The sequence below is a fragment of the Ursus arctos genome, unplaced genomic scaffold (genome assembly GCF_023065955.2).
Source record: "Ursus arctos isolate Adak ecotype North America unplaced genomic scaffold, UrsArc2.0 scaffold_14, whole genome shotgun sequence".
Classification (NCBI taxonomy): Eukaryota; Metazoa; Chordata; class Mammalia; order Carnivora; family Ursidae; genus Ursus; species Ursus arctos.
In genome coordinates, this window is record NW_026622808.1 from 14,628,097 (window position 1) to 14,655,935 (window position 27,839).

A 27,839-nucleotide genomic window follows, 5' to 3' on the forward strand; every position below is an offset into this window, starting at 1 on the left:
ACACACCCAACCAGCTGCTGGTTTCTCCCTGGCGTTGTGCACCTAGTCCTGCTGGTTCCACCTGCCACTGACAGAACTGCTGAGGAAAAGTTGGGGAACCAAGTGGGGAGGACAGAGCTCGAAATTCAGGGCCCCTCCCCACCCCATGCCAGGCGGGCACCCAAGCCCTGGCTCCTGCCGCCTGCCCAGAGGCCACCCCGCCTCCTAGACAGGTAAGTACCCCCCCCATGCCCTGCTCTGCTCTGCACAGACCGAGCTCCCCACCACAGGGTCCAGGGACCCCCATCACCTCCCCTCTACTGCCCAGAAAGCAGGAAACTGACACTCCTGTGTGGACATTTGACATAGTTTCTAAGGGATTATCTGGCTGGCAGTTACTGCCCCTGGCAACCTGCCCAGGACGCCAGAGCCAGAGACTTAAAAGGGTCATTGTTGGCCCAGGTGGTGCCGGGGAGGCAGACAGGGCACAGGCTGCTCCCTAATCCCCCAACACTGAGCAGGGGAGGCCCGGGTAAGGAGGTGGCGGGTGAGACCGCTCCTTCTGGAGCTTCTGAAGACACTCCCAAGTTCCCTGGCAGTGATACCCCCCCCACCTGCTGGGACCTGCAGGGGGCTGGGGAGGGGTCCCGCGGCCCTGGGCCCTGGGCTTATCTCGGTTGTCTTGATTCCTTCTCTGGGCAAAACTTGCCAATGGAGAAAAGCAAGAAGGGGGGAGGGTGGGCTGAGCCTCCTGTGGGCAAGGTGCCGATGGTCCCCAGGGCAAAGGAAGCCGAGAGCCTGCAGAGGACAGAGTGGGGTAGGAAGAGCTTTTTCTGGGTCGTTTGCTCCCCAAAGTAAGGACAAAGAGAGCTTCCTGGCCAGCCAAGTATCCGATTGCACCTCAAGTTTCTTTGTCTGGGACAGAGAGGGGCCCTCTGGGGCCAGGCAGGCACAGGCATATGACTCTCTGGTATATAGATGGTCTGGAATTGGAGGTCACTCCCAGGGAGTGGAGAGACTTCAAATCTGGAGTCTGTGGGGTTGGAAGGGGATATATCTTGACTGTCAGATCCCCCCTGCCTGGGATTTGGAGAGAAAACCCAAGGAGTCAGATAGATCTAGCCACCAGCCACTTTCCCTATCAAAACCTCAATTTTCCACTCCATAAAATGGGTACAATTCAAGTTGGCACGACCCAGGGCTGCTGAGAGCAGCAAAGGAGGGTGTGGGTAATCGATTCTCAGTCATGGGGGGTTGGGGTAAACAATCCCACCCAAAACCAGAACTCAGAATGCCAAGCTAGTTGCAATGTCCCATCTGCCTTCTATTAGACAGAAGTTGAACTCGGGCTCAGAGAGGGGCAGCTACTTGTCCAGGGCTGCACAGTAAAGTAGGGATGTCAGGCATATAGGAGAGCAGGAAGTCTGGAGGCTGCCCCTGCCACCCCCACCAACACTCCAGGCTCAGCATCTTGTAAAAGTCCTGCCTCTGTGGCACAGGGCTTCCGCATGGCCCTGAGTTCTGGCAAAAGTCCGCTGAGGCCCGTTTGGGTTCCTGTTCTTCCTCCTCAGCCTGGCCTTGCGCCAGACGAGCAGTGTTTGCTCAGGGAGGAGCCTGACACCCTTTGGAATGGGCTGAGGTTAGCGGGAGATGCCGCTGGGAGGAGGGGCTGCCCAGGGAGTGAACTTGCATTAGCGAGCACCTACTGTGTGCCAGGTGCCGGTCTGGACCTTGGCGATTCAGCAGGGAACCAGACCAACGGAGATCCCTGCTCTTGTGGGCTGTGTTTGGTAGAGGAAGACGTTCAAGAAACAGGAGATATAATGAGGAAGGAAATTGTATCCAGGGTTAAAGACTGGTCAGTCTCACTGAGGGGAGAATGTGGAAAAGCAACTGGGACAGGAGTGAAACAGGCAGAGGTATATTACAACCTCCAGTGGAAAGATCAGGGATCCTTGTTGAGAAGGTGACATTTGAGGAGACATGAAGGAAGTGACTATTAGTGAACGAGCATTCCAGGCAGAACGCATAGCCCGCGCAAAGGTCCTGGGGCAGGACCAGGCCTGGCATGTTGGAGGAACAGCCAGGAGGCTTGTGTGGCTGAAGCAGAGTGGGTAACGGGGAGAGAGGGAGGAGGGGAGGGCAGGGAGGGGACAGGGCGGGTTATGCAGGGTCTTGTGGGCCACAGGGGGGACTTGGGCTTCTACCCCAGGCAGTTGGGAGTCCTGGAGGGCTGTGGGCAGAGGAGGGCGGGACCTGACTCAGGTGCTCACGTGCGCCCTCTGGTGGCCTCTGCAGGGAGGACGGAGTGCGGGGGGAGGGGGGTGAAGTCAGGAGCAGGGGGACCAGGGAGGTCAAACAAGGAAGTCCTGCAAGATGTGGCTTTAGAACAAAGAAACATTTTATTTTGAATCATCTAAAATTGACAGAAAAGTCGCAGATACAATTCAGAGAATCCCCCCATGATCCTCACCTGGTCTCCTGCGACACTCACATTTTCCCTGACTGCGGTGCATTGTCAGGACTGACACCAACACCCTCCATCACCCTGCCCTGAGCTGCAGACTGTAATCAGAGCGTGGGAATCGCCTTTTGTGCCCGGGGCCCCATCTACGACCACAGAGCCCATTCAGTCATCAGGCCTCCTTGGCTTCCTCCAGGCTGTGACCTTGTTCCTTGACCTTCACCGCTTGGAGGAGATGGTCAGGGATTCTGTAGAAAGCACCTCATTTTGGGTTTGTCCAATGCTTTCCTCATGACTGGATGGGGAGGGGTGAGGGTAGGAGGGGCAGATTCAGGGTGCAGCAGGCACCAGCATGCACAGGAGGGGGGAGGGATGCCCCAGGGCTTGGCAACATGGGGGGTCCTGGGGCATCTTAATGAGAGCACTGTGGTGTAGGGGGTAAGGAAGGTGAGGAGGGGCATGTAGACTCTTCTAGAAGCTTGCAGTGTGGGCTGCAGCTGGAAGGGGACTCACAGAAGGTACCCCCACCCCCAGATGGGAGGAAGCCGGAGCCCTGGGAGGGAGCTCTGCTGCAGAAGAGCAGAGCCCCCCCCCCTTCCTGCCTCAGTTTCCTCATCTGTATAAGATGGGGACCTGGTTCCAACTTCTGAGCAGTATCATGGGGCAGCTTCAAAAGTGGAAACAGCGGGCGTGGCGTGGAGCCGGTGCATAGGAAGGTTGGCCTGGGCACTCCTTTCGCTTCCTTCTCTACTCCCAGGCAGGAGGGACTAGAGGTCCCAGTGGGGGAAAACGAGGGTGATTTTATGGTGTTCCCAAGGCTGGAGGGGCTCCCCGGGAAGCTGTTTATATCAAGGTTCTGTCTTTCTGTGTAACACCTGGGGATAGGACCAAGACCCCTGCCACCTTTGCTTACTGTCGCTGTTATCAGCCTGGCCTCTGCACCTCTCCCCCAGGCCAGCTCCCCTCAACCGTCCCTCATTAAACCTCCCCCACGACCCCCACGTTGCCAATCCTTATGTGCTCTCTGGCTGGGCCCGCCCCCCGCGGAATGTGTCCTCCCAGGTACACAGCCCGGGTCTTTCTCCTCTGTTCAGACTCTTAGGCGGCTTCCCAGGAGCTATTTATTCATTCATTAAGCACTTACTGCATGCCAGGCACTGTTCTAGGTGCATGGGAAACTATAGGGGTAGAGCTCGCAGACCAGCAGGAAGAAGGGATCTTCCAGAAATAGTCCCACAAATAAATGTGCAGTTAATAAGCTGCGACCTTAGCTCTAGGCATTCCATAGCTCCTTAGCATTTCTAGAGCGATTCAGCATCCGGTCAACGCCAGGCTTTGGGGTACCCTCTAAAACTATCTGCTCTTCCTCTCGCCTCTGAACCATTTCACAGCCCTGTAAATTAGAGGAAAGCTGTAGCAGGGCAGGTGATTCCGGTCCATAGAAATGCAAATGAATTTTGTCCAACGGAGACTGTTGCTTATTGCCCGGCGGTGATTGTCTAGTTTACTGTCTATCTGCAAATTCATGTCGGCATTCTTGATGTGTGCGCGCGCTTGTGCGCGTGTGTGCGCGCGTTTGTGCGTTTGTGTGAGCCTGTGCGCGCGCGTGCGCTTCTGCGCGCTCATGAACAGTCTGCAGTTCGGTTAATGGTGACGTAGGATGTTGGTGTCTTAGTTCTAACAACATCTCGCGGTCGTGGAAAATGCTAGTGTTGGAGGAGACCAAGTGAGGGTCATTTGGGGACTCTCTGAATTGTATCTACAACTTTTCCAACAATTTGAAATGATTCCGAAATAAAATGCGTGTTTGTTGGTTTGTTTGAAAGCCACACCTTGCAGGGCCTCCAGGTTTGACCTCCCTGGTGCCCCCGCTCCTGCCTTAGGCCCCCACCGTCCGTCCTCCCCTCAGTGACCACCAGGGGAGCGCATGCGAGCACCCAAATCTCGGTCCCCCTCTGCCCACTGCCCTCCAGGGCTCCCACCTCCCTGGGGGTAAAAGCCCAAGCTCTCCCCTGGCCCCCAAACCCCTGCACGACCTTTCTTGTTCCTCTTTCTGCCCTCCCTTCCCTCCTCCCTCTCTTCCGCTCGCCCACTCTGCTCCAGCCACACAGGCCTGTTCCTCCAAAATGCCAGGCCTAGTCCCGCCCCAGGGCCTTTGCACAGGCTGTGCCCTCTACCTGAAACACCTAGATCTCTCCATGGCTCCTCCCTCATCTCCTTCAGGTCTAATTGTTCCTCGGCTTGGATCCGTCTCACCTAGGTCACTCTTACTAAACTCAGTTCTTATTTTGAGTGCCATTCCTCGGGGAAGCCCTCCCTGAGCCCCCAGCCCCTGACATGTCTCCCTGCCAATGCTCTCAGAAGTCTAGGTAGTACTTTTTATTCATGTTGTGTGATGATTCGATTATTGTCTGGCTTTCCTGGGTCTGTGGCATCAGTCCCGTGCATACACAGTGGGCACTCAGTACATGCAGATGAATGAACAAGCCGGAGGCGGCCAGGCCACGGAGCTGCTCCAGGGCAGTCTTGGGTTCGAATGACACACGTTAGGCCACAGATTATGGCCTCAGCCTCCTGCAGCCCAGCAAAGCAGCCTCTACCAGGGAGGCCCCAAGCCCCCTATCTGAGCCCCCACCCCCAGGCTCTCCCCCCTCCTGTGGTCACCACTCTCGGGGGCCTCAGTCCAGCCCCGGCTCTCTCTCTGGGCCTCAGTTTCCCTCTAGGCACTTGGAAAGATGGACCAGGATCATCCCAGGGGTACTTCCAGGACTCCACCTTCCATGGCTTCCTCCCTTCCCCCTCTCCCTCACGCCATGCCCTCACTGCCCCCTCTTGGTTGAATTTAGCACTGACATTTCAGATGGGAAGTCAGTTCCGACGGGTTCCTGCTCACCTGGCGCATAGTGGGGGCTTGAGACATTTTTGTTGCATTAATGACCAAATAAAAAGTGAATGCATGCATGAAGTAGACTGATGGAAAGCAGATTTTTGTTTCCTTAAAGTGATCTGGCTGGGGGGTGGAATAGCGGGCTTAAGGCGAGCTCCTCTGGCCAGTGGGGCAGCACAGGCCACGCCCTTTTTCAAAACCCTGCGTGTGCTGGCTGGGTTGGTGAAGCCTGGGACACTCGATCTCGGGGTCGTGGGTTCAGGCCCCATGTTGGGTGTGGAGCTTACTTTTAAAAAAATACCTGCATTTGAGCTCAGGGTCGTCTGATGGGTACTAGGGAGCCATTGAGAGTTCTTGAGCAGGGCATGAATGGGGGGGCAGAATGTTGGGTGGCTGGAAGAAGACCACGTGTCTTGGGGTGGTGGCCCCCCTTCTGAGAGTGGTCTAGAGTGGGGTTTCTCTGCCTCAGTGCTATTAACATCTGCAGCAAGGTCATTCTTAGTGGGGAACAGTCCTGGGCCCTGTGGAGTGCAGAGCATTACCCCTGGTTTCCACCTTCTTGAAGCCAGGAGCACCAGTCTGTTTTGACAACACAAAATGTCTCCAGGCATCTCCAAGCGCCCCCTCCCCCACCCCGGGCAAATTCCCCTACAGTGAGAAACGCTGGTAGAGAGTGAGGGGTGTGGGGTCAAACGGCCAAATCCGGGGCCAAATCCGGGGCCAAATCCTGCTCTTGCCGGTCAGGCTCGCCCCTCGGCCCAGCTGCCCCGCGGACACGTGGGTATCATTCTGTGCAACTGGAGCGAAGCAAATGCTCACGAAATGAGCTAGGAGCCTCATTACCACAGACTGAACCCATTTAGTCCAAAGATAACGGTGCTGAGCTCCGGAGGAGAGCAGGGGCTCCCCACATACGGGCCACTCCCCAGTACTCACAGCCACGAACACCCACAGACGCGTGTCCGTGGGGAGCTTGTTTATGTTCTCCGATGACTCATTAAAACAAATACATGGCTATGTATATATATATATATAAAAAAAAGTTTGACCTTGTTCAACCTAAAATGGTTTTTCGAACTGCCTGCCGGTGGCCAAAGATCACACTGGGAAAAACTGAGCTCTTCCCTCCAGCCCTGAGGTTTCCAGTAGGTCCTCAGAGGGGTTTCTGCAAAGGCTTACTGTCTTGGAGAGCGTTGGAGACGCTTGAGAGCCCCTGCTGGCTGACGGGGCTCTGCGGACTTGTGTTTTGGGGAGAACTGCAGTGGGGCGGGGTAAGAAGTCTATTTTGAGGGCCTCAAAGATTTTTATTATATTGTCTGCCTTGTTCATTTGGCAAACTCTTACTCAACCTTCAAAACCCCAGCGCAATTCTCCCTCTTCCAGGAAGCATTTCCTGATCCCCTAGTTCCCTTGTTTCCTCTCTACCTTTCGGTGCCACGGCGGGGGCGGGATTCCTCTCCGCCAGAATTGACTGGATGAGGCTGGGAAAGGTGTCTATGCCCAGATTTGCCCTTTCAACCTTGGGATGAGGCAAGGCACAGGAACAGCTGGGCCTCGGGGTGTGTGTATAGAGAGAGACCAGTAAGGAATGTGTGGGTGTAGCCACGGTCAGCCCCGACCATCCTGGTGATTCCTCCCTTACTCACCCCGCAAGGAGAGGTCTTCCTGCCCTGGCCCCCTCATTCCTAGATAGCACCTTCTGAGGCTGGGGAGGACGCCTGACCTTTGCTCCCAGAAGCTCGAAGAATTTCTTCCGGCCAGCCCCGCCCTCCTCAGCTGGTGGCCCAGCCCAGTGCCGGGTGTGAACACCGAGCTCAAGCTCGGCCTTAGGGCCAGGCCTTAGGGGCGGTAACCGCGCACCTTCGGCATCAGAAGTCCGAGCCTCGGACCTCACCGGACCTCGGTTTCCCCTGTATGTAACGGGGCTAAACCTCCCAAAGACGCGGTGCCGCGAGAAAGGCTAGCCCTGTGTTCTGGAGGTCTCCGGCACTCAACCTGCCCCTGTTGCAATAGTTGTCCCAACTCAACCTCGAAAGGTACCCAGTCCGCCGAGGTCGAATCGCAGGCTCCGTTCGGAAACGCGGCCGGAACTTCTGCCGGGTCTTCACTGCAGCCCTGTCTGGCCCGTCTCCGGCCCCGATGGCCGGCAGGTGTTCAGCTGGGTGGAAAACCCGGCCTGGTATTCCCACGCCGGGGCCAGGATCCTGCGGTTAGGGGCGAAGGCGGCCTTCGCGGCGTCCCGAAGGCGTGTCGGGGCGGGGGCGGGGCCGGTAGGGGACAAGGAGGAGGAAGAGGGGCAGGTGCAGCCGGGAGCCGCAGAGCGGGCTGGAGGAGGGCGAGGGCCGGGCGCTCTCTCCGCCGCCAGCCTCCTCAGCCTCCTCCCTCACTCCAAGGTGGGGACCGATTGACCGTTTCTAGGCCCCTCAGGGGCGCTGGAGACCCCGAGGGGGTGGACCATGGCGGTGAGATTCCAGGCGAGTAGCCCGCAGACGGCGGGAGGGGGAGGGGATCTAGCTGGAGTGGGGCCTGAGACCTGGACCCAGGACCCAGGACCCCAGATCACCCCAGATTACAGATGGGGAAGTTGAGGCCCAGAGGAAAAAGGGTGGCTAGCCCGAGGCTGCGCAGTGAGGGGCGTTCGCGCCCGCTGGTCTCCAAAACCTGTCTCTGGGGTCCCCAAGGCCTGCCTCTGTTACCCTGTAGACCTGGGTTCAAATCCTACCTTTTCTGTATAACTTTGGGCCGGCGAATCAAGCCTCCCTGTACCTCGCCTGTAATATTGGTGCTCTTCATTTTAAAGAAGGGTGTAGGGAGGATTCTAAGAGGAAAATGTGTTTTAAGCGCTTGGCACGTAAAGGTGCCCCATAAAGATGTTGACGCCGGGCTCCGGGGGTCGCGTCGAGTTAAGCTTGAGCAACGGTGCACCGGCAGCTGTGGCTTCTTTTGTGGGCTGCGGTGGCTTCGGTAAATGCGACAGGCTGCTGGAGAAGGAACCGCCATGCATTGGGCACCTACTGTATACAGGGGAGGCAGATAGGGGTCGAGACCCCCTTTTACACAAGAGTAAGCCTGCTGGGAAGGAGGGGATCTCCGTGTCTCTATTTGGGGGATCATCACCCTCCAGGCATGGAGCTGGAACTGACAGTCACCGCACTGGGTGGGAGATCACGGCGGGGGTGGGGGGGGTGGTAAACTGAGGCCGTAGGGGGATTGTGGCTCGCCCCAGTCCTGAGGTCGGGCAGTTCAGGTTCCTGCCAGCTTTCTTCCTGACTGCGGGGAAACAGCTTCCAGAATCCCCTCCCCATGTCGCCTATTTGTGGCCCCCTTCCCCACCTCCCCCACCTTTGTTCCCGGAGGTGGGGGCGGGGAGGGGGAGAGAGGACTACAGTCCCTGAGCCTGGTGCCTGGGGTTGTGTGACTTGGTACCACCTGACCTGCCCCCACTGGGTGACTCCTCCTCTCCCCGTTGTTTGTCACAGGCCTGGGGCTCGGGGTGGGGACGCAGGTGCAGGCCCCGCCCCCTCAGCTCACCCGATGGGTCTCACTGGCTGAGGGGGTCTAGGAATTCTGGACACACCCGGTTGAGTTCCTGGCTGAATATACCTTTTCTTTTGTCACCATTCACCCATTCCTCAAACTCTTGTCTCCCCACTGGTCCTGTGGGGACTATGCTGGGATCCCAGGGCCCCCAGCCGTGCCCACCAGCAGGCCCCGGACTAGAGGGGTATATGGGAGATGGTGGACAGGAACATCCCAGATTCCAGTAATTAGGGATGTGAGATGTGTGTACGGGGCCATTGAAGACTCATTCCCTGGAGGGAGACACAGTGGTGCTGGGGCTGTGATGGATGAATAGGAGTTTGCCGGAGAGAAATACAGCTCGTGCTCCGAGTGGAGGCTGATCGCAGGGCCAGGAGGTGTCAGTGGCCATCGCCAGAGTGTGCAAAGAGACAGCCTCGTCCGGCCTTCACAGCCCAGGAGGAGGCACCAGAAACCTGCAAACTGATGATTACACAAGATAGTTTGAGATGGTTTGGAAGCCATGAATAAAACATAATAAAACACAGAAGGGTGAGGGGGAGCCAGGGAAGTCTGGCTGGGCAAGGTGGGCTCCCTGCGGAGGCAGCTTTGAGCTGAGACCCCCAGTGGCAAGGGCTAGCTGTGCACAGATCCTGGGAGTGTGTTAGGCACAGGGGTCCCTCAGGGAAAGCCATGGAGATGAACGAGGCTGAGGGGGCCTGTGCGGTTAGGCTGGGCCCCCGGGGCTCTAGTCAAGGCCTCTGACCGCTGAGGAGGCAAACCTGTGCAAGGCGGGGCAAGCCTGGGCCACCTGCCCCGTCCCCCTAGGGGCCCTGGTTCCCTGGGGCTGTTTCTTAAAATAAGGCCAGGAAATCAAAATTCTGGAGGCCATTTCCTGATTCGAAGTGTACAGTCAAAGCCAGGTAAAAAGATTCTGTTTTTGAAAAATTAATTTGAAAAATTAATTAAGCAGAAGGGTGCTGTGGCCCTGTGGTGAGGAGTGAGGTGTGGGACGGGCTGCCTGCGTCCACGGTTTGCTGTGTGACCTCAGGCAAGGTATTGGACCTCTCTGGGCTTTTCTGTCCTCTCCCTTACGGTAGGAGTAATAGTGGTGCTACATCCTAGGGCCCGTCAGGGTTGAACAAGTGAGTGTATGGAAAGCCCTGGCTGGCAGCCAGCATGGCACAGTGTTTTCTTATCAGCGTGCAAAGGAGGAAAGTCGGCGTTCTCCCCTCTCTCTCAGGACCTCTGGCGCGTCTCTGGGAGAGAGGCTCTTTCTGCCTCTGGCGCGTGGCTTCTCCTTGTCCAGCTCCGGCGCCTCAGCCCTGGAAGACGGGCAGCGGGGATGGGGGTCACCCATTTTACAAGAGGGGAAGCTGAGGCTGGGAGCGGCGCCGCCCCCGCCAGCCAAGGGGTTGGAGTCCTGGTTGTGAGAGCTGCCCTCTCAGCTCCCGGGTAACTGCAGAGCCAGGAGTGCCCGGGAGGCCCCGCCCAGGGCTTTGTTCCTCTTCCCCCCGCCCGCCTCCCCCCTCTCTGGGAGCCAGGAATGCTGCTCTCCTGGGAACCATGAAGAAAACACACCGGAGCGGCCGGTGCAGGGTTTTTCTGCCGAGGGAGTCACCCGCCCGTGGTACCAGGCTGGGGAGGGGCGTCCTTTCTAGCAGGTCCCCCGGGAAAATAGGGCCGCGGAGTTGAGGGGTGGGCTCCTCCTCTCTGCCTCCCCCCCCCCCCAGGGTGTCCTGGAGTGTGGCCTTGCACTCTCATCTATCGCAGGGGACTGAAAATAATCTGGAATTTCCACATTCCCCAGCGGCCACCTCCATCAGCTCTGTCGGCTTGGCAGGTGACTCTGCCTCTCTGTGCCTCAGTCTCTTCCTCTGTGGCTTGGGGATAATAGAATCTCCCTTCGATGAGTGGATTAAATGAGATGGTTCATGGACCGTGCCCAGCACAAGGAAAGCCCGCCTGCCCTTCCTCCCTTCCTCCCTTCCTCCCTTCCTCCCTTCCTCCCTTCCTCCCTTCCTCCCTCCCTTCCTTCCTTCCTTCCTTCCTTCCTTCCTTCCTTCCTTCCTTCTGTAAAGAGCTGTTGAACCCCGGCTTTGAATCAGGACTCCACCGCAAACAAGATAAACAAAAATCCCTGCCCCCCACATCTGATTTTCTAGAGAGGGGAGATGGACAGATCAACAAAATCTAGAGAAGGTCAAGGGGTCACAGGTTGTATGAATTAGGCAACTGTATTGGGGCCGGGTGGTTAAGGGGGTCCGTTGTGGAGTGGGAGGAGCTTACTGTTCTAAATGAGGGGGGCGGGAGGCCACGCCAATAAGGTAATGTGTGAGCAGGCGGCCTGGGGAGGGGTCAGGTGGAGATCCGGGGGAAGAGAGTTTCAGGCAGAAGGAACAGTGCGTGCAAAGGCCCCAGGTGTTGGAGGAACAGCGAGGAGGCCCCCGGTGGCTGGAGCAGAGAGCACTCCGTCTGCCTGGCGGGCCTGGCTTGACCCCCAGGCATGGGTCCCCCAGGCTTAACCCCCTCAGGCATCGATCCTTCCAGCCTGACCCTCCCCAGGCATGGATCCCCCCAGACTTCATCCCCTCAGGCATGGATCCGTTGAGCCACTGATCCCCCATCCCCTGCTTGATTCCCCCCCAGGCACTTGCCTTTTCTCTGCTTTTACCAGTTTGGTTCACTTAAACCAGGGTCTCAGCTTTGGCACATGAATGTTTGGGCCTGGATTGTTCTCTGGGGGGGGCTGCCCTGCTCTGTGGAGGGTCGAGCAGCACCCCTGGCCCTCACTCCCTGACGCCAGGAGTACTTCCAGTTGCGATGACCACACATGCCTCCAGATGTTACCAAATGTCCTCTGGGGGCAGAATGGTCCCCACTTGAGAACCCCCAACTTAAATCCACTTTGCAGATACAAAAGCTGAGGCCCCCGGAGAGGTAGCCACTTGTCCACAGGCTTGGACCATGGGGGTGTCAGAGCCGGGCTCCCCACCCAGGGCAGGGGACCCCTGAGTGCTCCAGTGAACCTGCCATGGCCTCACGCCCGCCTTCCGTTCCCTCCTGTCAGGTGTTGGACATGGAAGAGCTGACCATTTGGGAACAGCACACGGCCACGCTCTGCAAGGTGAGGCCTCCCTTTCCCCACACGGGTGCCAACAGGAATGTCCTCTTGACCCCGGGCTGCTCGACAGGAGGGGAGAACCTTTGTCCCCACGGGAAGCAAAGCTCATCCTATATGTTATCCTCTCTTAGGACCCCCGGCGAGGCTTCGGCATTGCAGTCTCTGGTGGCCGAGACCGGCCCCATGGATCCGTGGTTGTGTCTGATGTGGTGCCCGGGGGACCAGCGGAGGGCAGACTGCAGTGCGTACCAAGGCAGCAGGGGTGATGGCCGAGAGGAGGGACCCGTGCGGGCCGAAGCTAGGAGCCGGGAAAGTGCCTGGCGCCTGCCAGCTCTGCCTCCACAAGGCTTAGAGCTGGCAGCAGACAGAGTTGGCGATGTGGCCCTCCCTCTCCCCAAGGCACTTCCTGGTCCTCCAGTGTAGGTCTCAGGGTCACAGTGGCCCCAGGGCATTCCTGGAATGAAAAGACTGGAAAACCTGTTGTGGCTGGAGGGAAGGAGACCCAGTGTTCTGAGCCCTCGGGGACAGGAGGCTCCTGGGAGTTAAGTTGGGGAAAATGGTTCTGGGACCTGAGTGGCTGACGGGTGATCTGGCTTAGCTGGGAATCAAGGAACAGCTTCAGAGAGAGAGAGATGTTGAAACACAGACGGGAAAGAGGTGGAGAATAGCAGAAAGAGGAGACTGACAGTTGAAATGAGGGGTATGGAGACACCCGTTACAGCCACGGCTTCTGTTCTGTGGTTGCATTTTATCATTATAAAGCATCTATGATTGGCCGCATTTTAAAGATGAGGAACCTAAGGCCCAGAAGGATAAATGTCTTTGTGAGACTTGGGACACCAGTGAATTAGAACCAGGCCTTGTAGAACTGGCAATGCCCACCCCAAAGTGGGGCACTGGGGGAGGTGCCAGGGCCCCCCAGGGGAAGGCCTGGGGAGAGGGCTCCCATGTGAGGCCTGCTCCCTGAGACCCAGCCTCCTCCCTCAGGACAGGGGACCACATCGTCATGGTGAACGGGGTCTCCATGGAGAGTGTCACCTCCACCTTTGCCATTCAGATACTCAAGACCTGCACCAAGGTGGCCAACATTGTGAGTGGGGGTCAGGTGGGAGGGGCAGCCCCTGGCACAGGTGGCTCTCCCAGTCCTGCAGCCCACGGGCAGTCTGAGTGTAAGCATCTACGAGCAAGTGGAATCTTGTCCCCATTTCACAGCTTGGACGTGGAGGCCCAGAGAGGGGCCAGGGTCCCCCAGGACCACCAGTGGATGGGTCAGAGCCTTGAGCTGGCCCTCCCCTTACTCCCCTAACAGACGGTGAAGCGTCCCCGGAAAATCCAGCTGCCTACCGCCAAGGCCAGTGCGTCTGGCCGGGGACATCAGGACTCTGACGAGGCTGACCACGGCCAGGGCTATGAAGGCGACACATCCAGCGGCTCCGGCCGCTCCTGGGGCGAGCGCTCGCGCCGGCCAAGGGCGGGCCGCCGGAGCCGGGCCGGCAGCCACGGGCGCAGGAGCCCCGCTGGGAACTCCGAGGCCAACGGGCTGGCCCTGGTGTCTGGCTTTAAGCGGCTGCCGCGGCAGGATGTGCACATGAGGCCCGTGAAGTCCGTGCTGGTGCGGAGGCGAGAGAGTGACGGTGAGCACGTGGCCCGGGCGTGCTGGCATCCGTGGGATCAGAGCTCCCGCAGAGCGGCGCCGGCCCGGCCCTGACCCCGTCCCGTGTGCTGTGTGGTTCAGCAGAATAAAGGCCCCCACGCATGTCCCCGTCCTGGCCCCCCCGGAACCTGGGACGTGTCGCCTCACGTGGAGAGGGAAACCTGTCAAGGCCCCAAGGTGGGGGTGGGGGTGACCCTGGGCTCCCGGTGTCCTCACGAGGTCCTCACGAGAGGGAGGCAGAGGGCGGGAGGCCCAGAGACGGGCAGACCCCACGCTGCTGGCGGGGAGGATGGCGGGGAGGCTGGCGGGCCAGGAAGAGGCAGGAGCCGGGTCTCCCTGGGGCCCCGGGGACACCAGCCCTGTCCACGCCTGGGTTTTAGGACTTCCGAGCCCAGAACTATGAGATCACAAGCTGGTATTGTTTTAAAGGCACTAAGTCTGTGGCAATTCCGAGTAGCCCCAGGAAACACACTGTGACCTGGGTAGAGTGTCGTGATAATGGAATTCCCTTTGTGATACCAGCGCAGGGGTGTGACCTCTGACGCCATCTCGACTCAATGGCAGCACTGTGACCTTAGAATTCTAAACATGATGTGACAAATGGCACCGGGACATCTGTCCCCATCTTGGAATTTTATTTATTATTATTATTTTAATATTTTCTTTATTTATTTGAGAGGGGGAGAGAGAGAGAATGCACAAGAGCAGGGAGAGGGAGAAGCGGGCTCCCCGCTGAGCAGGGAGCCTGATGCAGGACTCGATCCCATGATGCCAGGCTTATGACCTGAGCCGAAGGCAGACACTTCACCGACTGAGCCCCCCAGGCACCCCCCACCTTGGGATTTTAATAGCAAGAGTCACATCCTGGGGCGCCTGGGTGGCTCAGTCGTTGGGCGTCTGCCTTTGGCTCAGGGCGTGATCCCGGCGTCCGGGGATCGAGTCCCACATCGGGCTCCTCCTCTGGGAGCCTGCTTCTTCCTCTCCCACTCCCCTTGCTTGTGTTCCCTCTCTCGCTGGCTGTCTCTATCTCTGTCAAATAAATAAATAAAATCTTTAAAAAAAAAAAAAGAGTCACATCCTGAACACTGATGGCGATGTCATGAAGAGCTTCTGTGTGGTGATGGGAGCCGGGTGCTGGGGAGCGGGGGCCAGGGCTCTGTTGCTTCCCAGGCCCCTGCCTGTGACCTTCTGTGTCCGGGTCCTGGCGGGCGGGTTGTCAGAACAGTCCCAGGGTGGCGTGGAGGGAGCCGAGCCTGAGCTCTCCCTGCGGGCTCTTGGCCTGGCAGGCAGGCGGGAGGGTCAAGGGCAGGTGAGAAGTCTGACCTTGAGAGGAGCCCGCAGTCCAGACCCCAGGCCCTGCCTCAGTTTCCCTCCTCCCCCACAGAGTTCGGGGTCACCCTGGGCAGTCAGATCTTCATCAAGCACATCACCGATTCGGGCCTGGCCGCCAGGAACCGTGGGCTGCAGGAAGGAGACCTCATCCTACAGGTGAGCCCAGGCTTCCCGTCGGGGGCGGGACAGGGAGACCCAGCCACGGGCAAGGTCGGCAGAGCTGGCCGGAGCCCTCTGCCTGCTGGGTGTTGCCTGTTACCCAAAGGTTAGCGAGGACAACGCAGGAGCCCCCGCCCGCATCCTCTGCTCTAACACTGCCCAATGTCGGCTTCTAGTATCCCCGGAATCACACGGGGGCGCTGGCCACGGCGCTCATTCCAGGACACGTCCTAGGAGGTCGGTGCTGTCGGTCCAGAGGCCAGGCTTACAGGCACGGCTCTGCCTCAGAGCTGATTTCTTTCTAGACCCCTCTCCTGAAAATTGGTTTCTAGTGATTCCTAGTAGATGATTTCCAAACCATTCCCAGCTGATTGCTTCAAGAGCCTCTTCAGAGTTATCTGTTTCTAGTGACCCCGAGGAATTGTCTGTTTCTAGTGGTTTGGGGCAGACACTAGAAACAGGTGGCTCGGGGATGACAAACTCACAATCCCCAGGGTGAATGAAAACAGACACCCCCGCCCAGAAATGTTAGAAAGGGATTCTGGAGGGCCCGGAGGACAGTCCTTCCCCAAATTATGTTTCTAACGCACCTCTAAATGTCTGTTTCTGGTCCCTCCTACAGATTGCTTCTGGTATCTTCAGCTATCTACTCTCTGTCCCCTAGTGAGACTTATTTCTGTTTGTTCCTAGTGTCTCCCAAGAAATTCCCCGTCTAGGGAGATGGGGAGTCAACCTGCTTCTAATTTTCCCCTAGTGCCACCCCACCCCTCAATAAATTGGCCGATTCTGGAATTCTTGTGGGGTCACTTCTGGGCATGGTCTCCTCAGAGCAGGAGGAATCCAATTCTATTCTTTCCTCTTGAGAATGGCTGTTTTTATGACTTCCTGGGGATTGTGTGTTTCTAATCCCCCCCTCCCCCCCAAGCTACCTGTTTCTAGTATCCCCGATCTTGCATTAACTCACTTCTGTCTTCCTTTCTGGCCCTTTTAGATCAATGGTGTGTCCAGCGAGAATCTGTCTCTGAGCGACACACGGCGACTGATCGAGAAGTCAGAAGGGAAGCTGACACTGCTGGTGCTCAGGGACCGAGGGCAGTTCCTGGTGAACATCCCCCCGGCCGTCAGTGACAGTGACAGCTCCCTCCTGGACGGTGAGGGCCCAGAAGGCAGGCCCCGGGGCTTGAATGGAGAGTAGGGGAGGCAGAGAGTGCTGGGCAGAGCCTGGTGGGGGTTGGAGAGCCTGGCCCTGAGTGGTTCAGAGAGGGACAGAAACTTGCCCAAGGCCACACAGTAAGTCAGGGCTGGAGGCCCTGGCTGAGCCCAACTCGGTCTAGGCCCCTTTGCTGTAAGGGGCCTTGATGTTCCCCTCTGTGAAATGGGTCCAGTCTGGAAGGTGTGGGCCGGGGGCCTGAGGGGACGTGCTCTCCCCTGCAGACATCTCGGACCTCGGCTCAGAGCTGTCTCAGGCGCCGCCCTCCCATGTCCCACCGCCACCCCAGCACGTGCAACGGAATTTGGATGCCAGCCGAACCAACTCCCCCGGGTATGTACCCCCATCGGCCAGAATGGTCGAGCAGGAGGAGCATAACTTTTCCACCTGGTGGCCTGCCTGGAAGAGGCTTCCCCCGTCCACCCATAGTTCTCCTGGCCCCCAGGACTGGCTCTGGGTTCTCGGTCCCAGGAAAACCTGACATGGATCGACTTTAAAGCAGAAAGCACTGAATTGTACAACACATCCCAGAAGACTCCAAGATGCATAAGGCGCCGTTTAGGGATTTTCTCGGGGGCACAGCAGCCACGGATGTCTGCAGGGATCGGGGGGTGCTTGTTGCTTATGACGATGATCACAGATGGGGACAGGGGGCGACAACCTTGCATCAGTGTCCTGTGGCGGCTGTAACAACGGGTGCAGACACGGGGGCTTAGGACGGCAGATGAGGGCGTGGGACGGGCCGCGCTCCCCCTGAGGCTCGCGGGTGGGGGTGGGGCGCTCTCCTAGCTTCTGGAAGCTTCCAGTAGCCCCCAGCAGTCCTGGGCTGGGAGGTGTCCATCTCCTCTCTGTCTTCGCATCATCTCCCCTCTGTGCATGTCCGTCTGTGTCCAAATATCCCCATTTTAGAGGGACAGCAGTGCCAAGGGACCAGGGCCCACCCTACTCCTACTGGTAGGACCTCCTCTCCGCTCATGACACCCACAACGACCCTATTTCCAAGAACCATCACATTCTGAGATGCGCGGGATTACGACTCGAGCAGATGAATTTTGAGGGGACACAACTCAATGCCTAAAAACCTAAGTGCCCAACACGTGGGAATTAGATAACGGGTGCCCTGCTTAGGCCTCCCGCATCTGCGAGGCAGGGGTCTGTCTGTCATCTGTGGCTGTGTGGCAGATCACCCCGGAGCCTGGCAGCTCCAAACGCCAGTAAAAACGTCCTCACACTGTGTCTGAGAGTCGGGAGCTGGGGCGGCTTGGCAGGGCGCTTCTGATGTGCGATCTTGGCGGGTCACCCCCGAGGAGCCACCTGGGACTGTAGGATTTGTGGGTGGATGACCGACTCCCAGCCTCCTCATGTGGCGGATGGAGCCATCCCCAGGGCCCGGAGAGAGCAGTGGCCCCGCGGTCTCACAGTGAGGAAGGAGCAGAACCAGGAGTTGACCCTGGGCGCAGAGAGGTTAGAATTCCAATAGTCGCGTCTCAGCGTCCACCCCCACTTCACCCCAAGTCTGTTCCCCTCCAGGGAGAGCCCCCCACTTCGGCGGGAAGATTCGGTGGATTCCAGAACCATCTCGGAACCAGGTGAGCAGATGGCGGAAGGGTGGTGACTCTGAGCATCCCTCTGGTTTTTCTGATCCCAGCCAGTGAGGCTGTGCCAGGCAGGGCGGGAGAGGCTGGCGTGGGCCTAAGAGGTCAGGGACAGCTCCCTGGGGAGGATGGGGGGCTGGGTGACCCCACCGTGGGGCAGGGAGGCCGTTGGGCAGCGTGTGGTGTCTGGACTAGTCCGTGTGCTGGGGAAAGACACCGCTGTTCCCTTTCAGACTCCCCGAGGCAAAGCAGTTACGACATCTACAGGGTGTCCAGCAGCCAGAGTGTGGAGGACCGCGGGTATGTCCCCAGAAAGAAAGCCCACTGCCCAAGACCGCACACCCAGGACCGCCTCCCTAGCACACGGTCCTGTCTTCTGTCACCAGAGGGTCGATACAGCCACCGTGCGGGGCTATTTGGGAAACTGAGGCCCAGAGGGGGTGGGGGCTCTCCCAAGGACGTCCCGCATGTCCCCTCCCGCCCCCCTCGGGCCTGACCCCACCTCTGCCTCCCCTCCCAGGTACAGCCCCGACTCCAGGGTAGTCCGCTTCCCCAAGGGCACAACTATTGGGCTGCGGCTGGCCGGCGGCAACGACGTGGGCATCTTCGTGTCGGGGGTGCAGGAGGGCAGCCCGGCCGACGGGCAGGGCATCCAGGAGGGAGACCAGATTCTGCAGGTGACCCGGGCAGCTGGCGGTGGGTGTGGCACCCAAGTCTGTCCCGGCCCGCCTGTCCTCCCCGGTGCCCACCCCTCGGACTGGCCACACCCCCGAGGGCATCTGAACCTTTTCACGCCTCCCTGCTTGGGTCGTGACCTTGTTGGCTGGATCACGACCTTGCTGACTGGGGCACAGCTTGTCTGGGTCACGGCCTTGTCCATGTCACGTCCTGGTTATTGGTGTCACGACCTTGTTGTCCAAGTGATGACCGTGTCCAGGATGCGTGCTTGTTATCAGTGTCACGGCCTCGTTATCAACATCGTAATCTTGTCGTTCGTGCCCCAGCTGCACTCACCGTGTCCCGACCGCGTTGTCTGGGCCACGGCCTCGGCCAGGTCGTGCCTTCATGGCCTGTCTTGCCTCCTCCACATCTGTCACCTGCTTACACTCGTTTTATAATCTTGCCCACATTCAGTCTCCTCCCTGTCCTGACCCCCTCGCCCTGCAAGCGCGGCGCCGCATCCGCTCCCCGCCGTCCTCCGCCCGGGAGTGGGCTCTGTCCAGGGGCGGAGCTGGGATGCCCAGCCGAGGGGGTCCCCAGGGCTACGTCCCATCTTGCGCCCCCTTCCCGCCAGGTGAATGATGTGCCTTTCCGGAACCTGACCCGAGAGGAGGCCGTGCAGTTCCTGCTGGGGCTGCCGCCGGGCGAGGACGTGGAGCTGGTGACACAGCGGAAGCAGGACAGTGAGTGTGTGTGGCCAGGAGGGCCGGGGCCGGGCGGCAGCCTGGGCGCTCACGGAGTCTCCCCTGTCCGCAGTCTTCCGGAGAATGGTGCAGTCTCGCGTGGGCGACTCCTTCTACATCCGCACGCACTTCGAGCTGGAGGCCAGCCCGCCCTCAGGCCTGGGCTTTACCCGCGGGGATGTCTTCCACGTGCTGGACACGCTGTGCCCCGGCCCCGGGCAGAGCCGCGCCCGCGGGGGCCACTGGCTGGCAGTGCGCATGGGCCGCGACCTCCGGGAGCAGGAGCGGGGCATCATCCCCAACCAGAGCAGGTGTGGCACCCCCCCCCCCCCCGCCTCGGCCTCCCCGCCGGCGCTGGGCACGGCTCGCTGCCCACCGTCTCCGGGCTGCGTTTCTGCCGCCCTCAGTGACCAGTCCCCTGCTTCTCCCCAGGGCGGAGCAGCTGGCCAGCCTGGAGGAGGCCCAGCGTGCCGTGGGGGCTGGGTCGGGCGCCTCGGTGGGCTCCAGCGCGCGGGCTGAGTTCTGGCGGCTACGGGGCCTTCGGCGCGGAGCCAAGAAGACCACCCATCGGAGCCGCGAGGACCTGTCCGCTCTGACCAGGCAGGGTCACTACCCGCCGTATGAACGCGTGGTGCTACGAGAAGGTGGGTCCCTGGGGCAGGGCAGGGCGGGGGCGGGGTGGGAGCTCGTGATACTGTCGGAAGTTCTGGACCAAGTGTTCATCCATGTCCAGCCTTTGGAAGCCCCTGTTCTTACCTCTCTTCTCCCACCAAAAATACCTCTTTTGAGTCACTGTAGGGCACCAAAGGAAACAGGAAAGGGCTTCTTTCCTTAATAATTAATATTTATTTCTAATTGAAATATGCAAACGACATACATAATCTCAGAAAAGAAATGGTTAAAGAGAATTTGAATAATTTATCTTGTTAACGTATCCAAAGTATTATTTTTTTTTAAAGATTTTATTTATTTATTTGAGAGAGAGCACGTGCGCGCGAGTGACCAGGGTGGGGGAGGGGAAGAGGGAGAAGCAGCGTCCCCTCCAAGCAGGGAGCCCGACACAGGGCTCGACCCCAGGACCCTGAGATCATGACCTGAGCCGAAGGCAGACGCTTCACCAACTGAGCCCCCCAGGCGCCCCCAAAGTATTTTAATAGATAATCCAATTATAAGTTACGAGTGAGATATTTCACGTCCCGTTTTGTGTGTCACCGTCTTTGGAATCCGGGGTGTATTTTGCACTCACAGCACGTCGTGGTTCCGACGAGCCCCATGTGAAGTGCTCCACAGCCACACGTGGCTCCAGGCGGCATAGCCGGCGGGGGCTGTACATTCAGTGGCTGCTGCTGGCGCTAAACAGACACCATTTAAAACACACGCACGCTGCGAACAGGTGTCAGACCCAGACCTGCACACGCGTGTGCACCACAGCCCAAATGTGGAAACAGGCAAGCGCTCATCAGCAGATGAAGGGACACACACAGCGTGTCCCCCGCGCACGGGCGCGTCCCTCTGCCACGAGCAGGAGCGAGGCGCCCACCCGCGCTGCCCGGGGACGGACCCCGAGCCCCCGACGTTCAGGGAGGGAACCGGACACAGAAGGCCCCATGGCGTGTGAGTCCACGTGTGTGACACGTCCAGAACAGGCTCGTCCATGGACGGGAAGGGGGCTCGCGCGGGGGCCGGGGGCTGGGCAGGGGGTGACAGCTGACAGGGAGACATTTCTTTTTGGGGCGATGAGCATGTCCTGAAACCAGCGCTGGCAGCTGCACAGCTGTGTGAACGCACTAAATGCCCCTGAACTGGACATCTTAAGATGTAGAGTAAAATAGTAAATTTTATGTTATGTATATTTTTAAAAATGAATTTAAAAAAGCTAAAAATCGTAAGAAATTAGTCAAATATTTAGAAATACACACAAAAGCAGCACATAGATCATAGATCCTTCGTCTGAGCACTGGGCTGGTGGGGAGACGGCTCCATCCAGGCGGCAGGAAGGGAAGCGAGCCCTTACCCATGGCCTCGGGGGAGAAGGAATTACAGCAAGTGCAGAGGCCTTAAAAAAACCACACAACCTGCCGGAGGGATGGGAATGGGCTGAGCTGCTCCTTAGTTGCTGCTCAATGTCCAGGAGAGGAGAAAGACTTATATTTTATTTTTTGAGAAAGACTTAAAAATAAAAGGCCACCAACTTAATTTTGACCAAAGAATATTTAGACACCTGAATGTATCGAGTTTTTGAGAGAGAGAGAGAGAGGCCTGGAGTCCAGAAGAGGAGAACAAGAGCAGAGTCAGGGTACAAAGAGGGGGCTGGTTACCCCCTTTCCTCTTGCCAGGATGCCCTCTGTGCCCGTTTCCTCATGGCTAAAATGGTGTATCCATCAATCCAGGGGTTGGCAAACTCTTCCTGTACAAGGTCAAAGACGAAGTTTTCGCCTTTGTGGGCCAGGTAATTTCTTGCAGAACAACGCAGCTCTGCAGGAAGGCAGCCCGAGAAAGGAGGAAACAAGTGGACGTGACTGTGTTCTAATAAAACTTTATTTATAAAACAGGCAGTAGGCCGAATGTGACCCCCTGGCTGTAGTCTGCTGACCACTGAGTTAGTGAGGTTCAGCTGCTCTAACAGACCCCATGTGACAGCTGCAGACAGACAAGACGCCTCTTTTTAAAGTAAGAGCCAACGGTGGTCTCCTCGCGTCTTGTTTTTCTGCCTTACTATGGTCCAACATGGCGCGCCCCACACCCACATTCCAGCCAGGAGCAAGGGTCAAGAAGGTGACGAGGTCTCCTACCTTTCCCGGAAGGATACAGCCCGGAACCGCACACATCCATTCTGCTTGCACCCCATTGGCCAGGATGTGGTCACATGGCTGTCCTTGCCTACAGGGGACGCTGGGAGATGTAGTCTTTAGCTGGGCGGCCATGGGCCTGGCTAGATGTAGCAATCTTCACTGCAAATGGGACCTTGATTGTTGCCATTTCTCTGCCCCTCAGCCAGCTTCAAGCGCCCAGTGGTGATCCTGGGGCCCGTGGCAGACATTGCAATGCAGAAGTTGACTGCTGAGATGCCTGACCAGTTCGAAATCGCAGGTGAGAACACAGGTCCTATGGCAGCCTTGTTGCGGGGGTCATTTGACAACCCTGGCCTGCCGCTGGGGCCGAAGCAGCTTGATGAGTGGGCTGCTGCTGCTGCTGTTTGGGGAAAGAGGTAGAACAGCCCGTGGAAACATGAGACACATGAGTCACCAGCACCCCTCTAATGCCGGGGGCCGGACGTCCTGAGTCAGTCTTGGCACTCTTAGTCTGGAGAGAGCCTAAGAATCCTTCTTAACACAGCTCACCAGGCAGCCCACCTGCCACCCATTCCTTCGTATGGTGAAGAGATATTTATTGAGCTACCGACCCAGCATCGAACTAGATAGAGAAGCTCCCCTGAGGAGACCCAAAATTAGCCTCTACAGAAACAAGTTAGAGTAGGGGGTCAGCAAATTAAAGCTCCCCGGCCACATCTGGCCCATCAGCTAAGTTTCTATACAGCCTGCTAACTAAGAATGGTATTTACACATTTTTACAGAGAGAGAGAGAGAAAGTGCACGCGCACACACGAGGGGGGAGGGGCAGAGGGAGAGAGAATCTCAAGCAGACTCCCCGCTGAGTGCAGAGCCCGGTGCAGGGCCCGATCTCACGACCCCCCCCCCAGATCATGACCTGAGCCAAAATCACAAGTCGGACACTTAACCCACTGAGCCACCCACGTGCCCGTATTTACACATTTTAAATGGTTGAAGAGAAAAATTCTGTGACACGTGCAAATGATAATGAACTTCAAATCTCAGCATCTACAAATAAAGTTTTATTGGGATGCAGCCACACCCTCTGATTGACATAGTGCCTGTGGCTGCTTTCCCGCAGAGAGAAGTATTCGCAGAGTGGATGCACTTAATAAAGCCTCGGCTCATAGCACCGTGCGGCAAGAATCTCGGGGAGGAGCCCCCGGAGGAGGGTGGAGGGGCTTTTGCAGATAGTTGCTGGCGGGTCCTCTGGCCCGGCTTTCGAGTGAGGCCGTTAGGTGGGCACCCGTCAGCTCGAGGCAATGCCAGGGAGTCCAGTGGATCAGTGTCCTTAAGTCCCTTCCCGCTCCTCGTGGCTGGGTGACCCTGAGCTGGTGGCTTGCCCTCTCTGAGACCTCACTTCCTCGTCTCTCGAATGGGGTGTGTTGTGCTCGGCGGGAGGACCGAGTGAGGGAGCGCGGCGCCTCCACCCCGGCACGCAGGAGGTGTGAGCCATTCAGGAGCGAGGCCCTGTGTCGGTTCGGCCTCCTCACTGCCCCGGGGGCTCAGCAGCCTTCAGGAGGCTGTTCCAAGAGCAACCGGGAGGCAGGGCCTGCGGGACAGGAACATGCTGGGAGCAGGCGGCTCCTGGGTGTGGTTCAGAGGGCCAGGGTGTGCTGACGTCACTAGTCATCAGGGAAGTGCGAGGCCCAGTCACACCCGAGAGGGGCCATAGCGTCAAACGGAGCAAGTGTCCGTGAGCCTGTGGGAAGTCGGAGCCCTCAGGCAAGGCTGGGAGAAGGCAGGGGGGCGGCCGCTGGGGAAGACAGTTGGCAGCTCCTTGGAAAGTTAAACACAGAGTCACCATCGGACCCACCCAGCGAGTGCACGTGTGGGTCTACACCCAAGAGAAGTAAAGGCCAGGCTCCCGCTGGTACCTGCCCCCCCAAGTTCCCAGCAACATTGTCCACAGCGGCCGAACCGTGGACAGACCTCAAGGCCAATGAATAAACGCGGTGCGGTCCGTCCACACGCTGAACACGGTCCAGTGTTAGGAAGGGACCCTGACACCTGCCACGACGTGGAGGGACCCTGAGGACACCGTGCTCAGCAAGAGCAGCCAGACCCAGAAGGACACATCCCGCAGGTCCCCACTCCCAGGGGGTCCCCAGAGGAGTCCCGTCCACACAGACAGAAAGGAGATGGTGGGAGCCAGGGCTGGGGCAGGGGCTGGGGAGTCCGTGCTTCCTGGGGACAGAGTCTCCAGGTGGGGAGATGGAACGTTCTGGAGACGGAGGGTGGGGGTGTTTGCAGGCTGGCGTGAGTGTGCTTCGTGCCGCGGAGCTGTGCGCCTGGAGACAGCTGAGGTGGTGTATTTTATGTTATGTGCATTTTATAACAATAAAAAAAAAAACAGGTAAAGTTGTGTACCCCCCTTCCTTTTAGGTCCCCCCAGGGCAGGGCGTGTCTCCTCCTTCAGCTGCCTGGCTATACTAGAGGGCTTCCTGGAGGAAGCAGTGATCCATCTCAAGTCCTAGAGGACAGATGGGGGATGGGAGAGCAGCTTCCTTCGACATAGTCTGAGCAAAGGCCTAGAGTTGGGGTCAAGTCTGGGAGAGCCAGTGTCTGGAACACCGACTCTAAATCAGGCTCCTCGCCCTGCCCCTTTCTGGCTCCTTGACCCTGAGCCAGTGACCTTGTGTCCCTGAGGCTGTTTCCCGTCTGCCTGATGGGCCAGTAGCAGTGTCGGCCACGGTCAGCAAGGGTGACCGAGTGCAGTGAGCGCCAGGCATATGGCTAGGGGAGCTGCTGCTGTTAGGACTGCTCTCAGGGCGATGGGGAGCCATGGTGGGTTCTTGAGCAGAGGAGGGGCAGGTAGGCTTGAATTTGAGCAGCTGGGGGAACGCCCTTCTGAAGCTGCCGGGTTCTCTCTCCCTTCCACAGACAGTGTGTTGAGGACGGACAGCCCCTCCAAGGTCATCAAGCTAGACACCGTGCGTGTGATTGCGGAGAAAGTAAGCAGGGTCCTGCTGTGGGTCCCATTTCAAGGGGGGGAACCAAGGCGCAGGCCTCCTGTTCTCGCCCCACGCTGCACAGCAGGGACTCCCACAGCGCCCCTTGGGAGGAGTTGTAATGTGGGGGCTTGGGAGGGACACGGGGGCCACCCCTGGGCTATCACAGCCCCCGTCTGACGTGCCGGCCTGTGATGCAAGGCTGGGGTCCACCTTGACCCCAGCCTTCACCTCCATCTCTGATCAGCTGATCTTTCACCTGCCTCTTGACCCGCCCCCCTCTCTGTCTCTGGGTGTTTCTCTCCCCGTGGTCTGTCCCCCACCCCCACCCCCGCCCCCTCTGCGGGCTGGGCCCAGAACAAGCATGCGCTCTTGGACGTGACGCCGTCGGCGGTCGAACGCCTCAACTACGTGCAGTACTACCCCATCGTGGTCTTCTGCGCCCCCGAGAGCCGCCCGGCCCTCAAGGCCCTACGCCAGTGGCTGGCGCCCGCCTCCCGCCGCAGCAGCCGCCGCCTCTACGCCCAAGCCCAGAAACTACGCAAGCACAGCGAGCACCTCTTCACGGGTGGGCTGGGAGCTGGGGGTCCCGGGCAGACGATGGGGCCTGGGCCGGGTCTCTGCCGCACTGATACCCCCTCCCCACAGCCACCATCCCGCTGCACGGCACGAGTGACAGCTGGTACCAGGAGCTCAAGGCCATCATCCGGGAGCAGCAGACCCGGCCCATCTGGACGGCCGAGGACCAGGTACCGGGTCAGGGCTGGGGGCAGGTCCGTGCTCAAGATTTGACCTGAGGTCAGGGTCTTGCCTTGGTTTGGGACTGAGGTTGAAGGCTGGTGTCCTGGGTCGGGGATCTGGTCTGAGGCCAGGGAAGGCCTGGCTCGGGGGTCCTGGCTCAGCCTGGCCACCCCGCCCCGCAGCTGGACAACTCCTCGGAGGACAACCTAGAGCTTCCTCACCGCGACCTGGCCGACAGCTCTGCGGATCTGAGCTGTGACAGCCGGGTCAACAGTGACTACGAGACAGATGGCGAGGGCTACACAGACGGCGAGGGTGGGCCCCACACGGACGTGGACGAGGGTCCCCCCGCGCCAGCTCTGGCCCGGTCCTCTGAGCCCGTGCTGGCAGATGAGCCCCAGAGCCCGCGGGATCATAGGAGAGCCTCCGGTCCCCAAGGGGTCCAGGTGAGCAGGGCCCGGGGGTGGCCCTGGCAGGGGTCTTGGGAGGGGCCTGAGACACACGGGGAGCCTGTTTCCCCACAGGATGTCGACAAACAGAAGCTTCTCTGCTGAGATCAGTATCTCAGCCCGAAACCTAGGCTATTAGAGCCTGAGTCACTGAACAACTTAAAACAAATGTTTCAACCACTGTGTTTCCTTATCTGGGATACAATGAGATAGATCAATCTTGATGTCACAAGGTGGTTCTTCAAACTCAGTGTGCTTACCCAAGTTCCAGCCCATACGACTTGGGTGTTTACCAGTAACAAACATTTACATAGCATTTATTCTTTGTAAGACTCCCTCACCCCCCACAGTGCCTTTCTGTAAATTTGACAAAGGTACCCCTTCCTCCAGGCCCTCTTTAGTTAAATGTGAAAATGCACAAATCTATGATGTGCTCCCTGGAGTTGTGCAGTACCCAACCTGCTCAACTGTCCATAGCAGCTTGCTTATGGGGCAGACACTATCCTAAGCACTTTCCATACACGAACTTATTTTGCAGATGGGAAACCCAATTCCTCCTCTGCTGACAGGCTAGGGGATCTCAGCTAAGGCCTTCCCCCACCCCCACCCTGTCCCCAGCATATCTTCTCACTAAAAATTAGAGAGGAGTTGCAGACCTGTGTGAGCTGAGGAGAGAGCCTGTGGCAGCACTGCCTGGGCCAAGGTGGGGAGTTGGGGGGAGGGGGTGCTCTTCATCCCAGTGTCTCTCACTTTGGGGGAAGTGCTGACCTCCTTTCTCCCCCTCTGAGGTGGACGACCACCCCCGCCACGGTCAGAGGCGACAGGACAGTGTGCGGTAAGCCCCCGTACTCCAGACTGGAGCCCCTCAGCCCTTTTCCTGGGACTCAGGCTCAGGGGATGAAGGGACCTAGAATCAAGCTATGTCTTCATGTGCTCCCAGCCTAGTGGGCAAGATGAAAGCAGAAGGGCCAATCCCACCCCACGGAGTCAGGGCCCACTTCCTGAGAGGACTGGGAAAGCTTCCGGAAGGACAGGACATGAGATGGGGCTTTGAAGGGTGTGTAGGAGTTTGTTAAGGAGGCTTGACCCCTAAACGCGCAGTCCTGCTCGTCTCTGTCCACACCCACTGTGCGTAGCAGAGAGTCAGCCTCAGGTAAGGGTAGTTCAGGCCTCCCCACTGCCCACAGCCTCTCCTCTGTTTCCTGATCCCCAGGACCTACGGGCGAGAGGCCCTGAAGAAAAAGTTTACACGAGCTCAAGATACGGAGTCCTCTGATGAGGACGGCTATGACTGGGGCCCGGCCACTGACCTGTGACCCCTCCCAGGTGGCCGTGCTGACCCATATTCCTTTCTCCACCCGCCCCCCCCGGCTCTTCACCCAGAGCTGGGACTCGATTTCCCATTCAGAACCTAGAACCCCGCCTCCTTCTGCCAGTCTTTAATAAATAGAGTATTTTCACAACGCTGGGGTCTGGAGATTTCTGGGGAGGACACGGAGTGAGAGTCGGTCCTATCTTTCCTCTCTCAACACCACAGACCT

At 58.5% G+C, this 27,839-nt stretch overlaps 1 protein-coding gene across 1 annotated transcript; it reads left to right on the forward strand.

The window, feature by feature from the left end:
* Positions 1-32: 32 nt before the first annotated feature.
* On the forward strand, positions 33-27,763 carry TJP3 (tight junction protein 3). Its single transcript, XM_026481068.4, has 21 exons — positions 33-212; positions 11,920-11,976; positions 12,105-12,214; positions 12,961-13,063; positions 13,283-13,607; positions 15,012-15,115; positions 16,110-16,269; positions 16,553-16,661; positions 17,859-17,917; positions 18,157-18,223; positions 18,444-18,600; positions 19,218-19,326; positions 19,400-19,637; positions 19,759-19,970; positions 22,321-22,416; positions 25,041-25,111; positions 25,466-25,676; positions 25,757-25,857; positions 26,032-26,295; positions 27,087-27,133; positions 27,512-27,763. Exons 2-21 carry the CDS (start codon positions 11,929-11,931, stop codon positions 27,612-27,614), a joined length of 2,694 nt encoding a protein of 897 aa, XP_026336853.1. The 5' UTR covers positions 33-212; positions 11,920-11,928; the 3' UTR covers positions 27,615-27,763.
* The last annotated feature ends 76 nt before the right edge of the window (positions 27,764-27,839 follow it).

Bases quoted from the DNA above. Each gene is read 5' to 3' on its own strand.
- TJP3 (XM_026481068.4), top strand. From the start codon at position 11,929: ATGGAAGAGCTGACCATTTGGGAACAGCACACGGCCACGCTCTGCAAG. The intron at 13,064-13,282 runs GTGAGTGGGGGT...CTCCCCTAACAG, and splicing joins GCACCAAGGTGGCCAACATT to ACGGTGAAGCGTCCCCGGAA. The intron at 18,601-19,217 runs GTGACCCGGGCA...CCTTCCCGCCAG, and splicing joins AGGGAGACCAGATTCTGCAG to GTGAATGATGTGCCTTTCCG.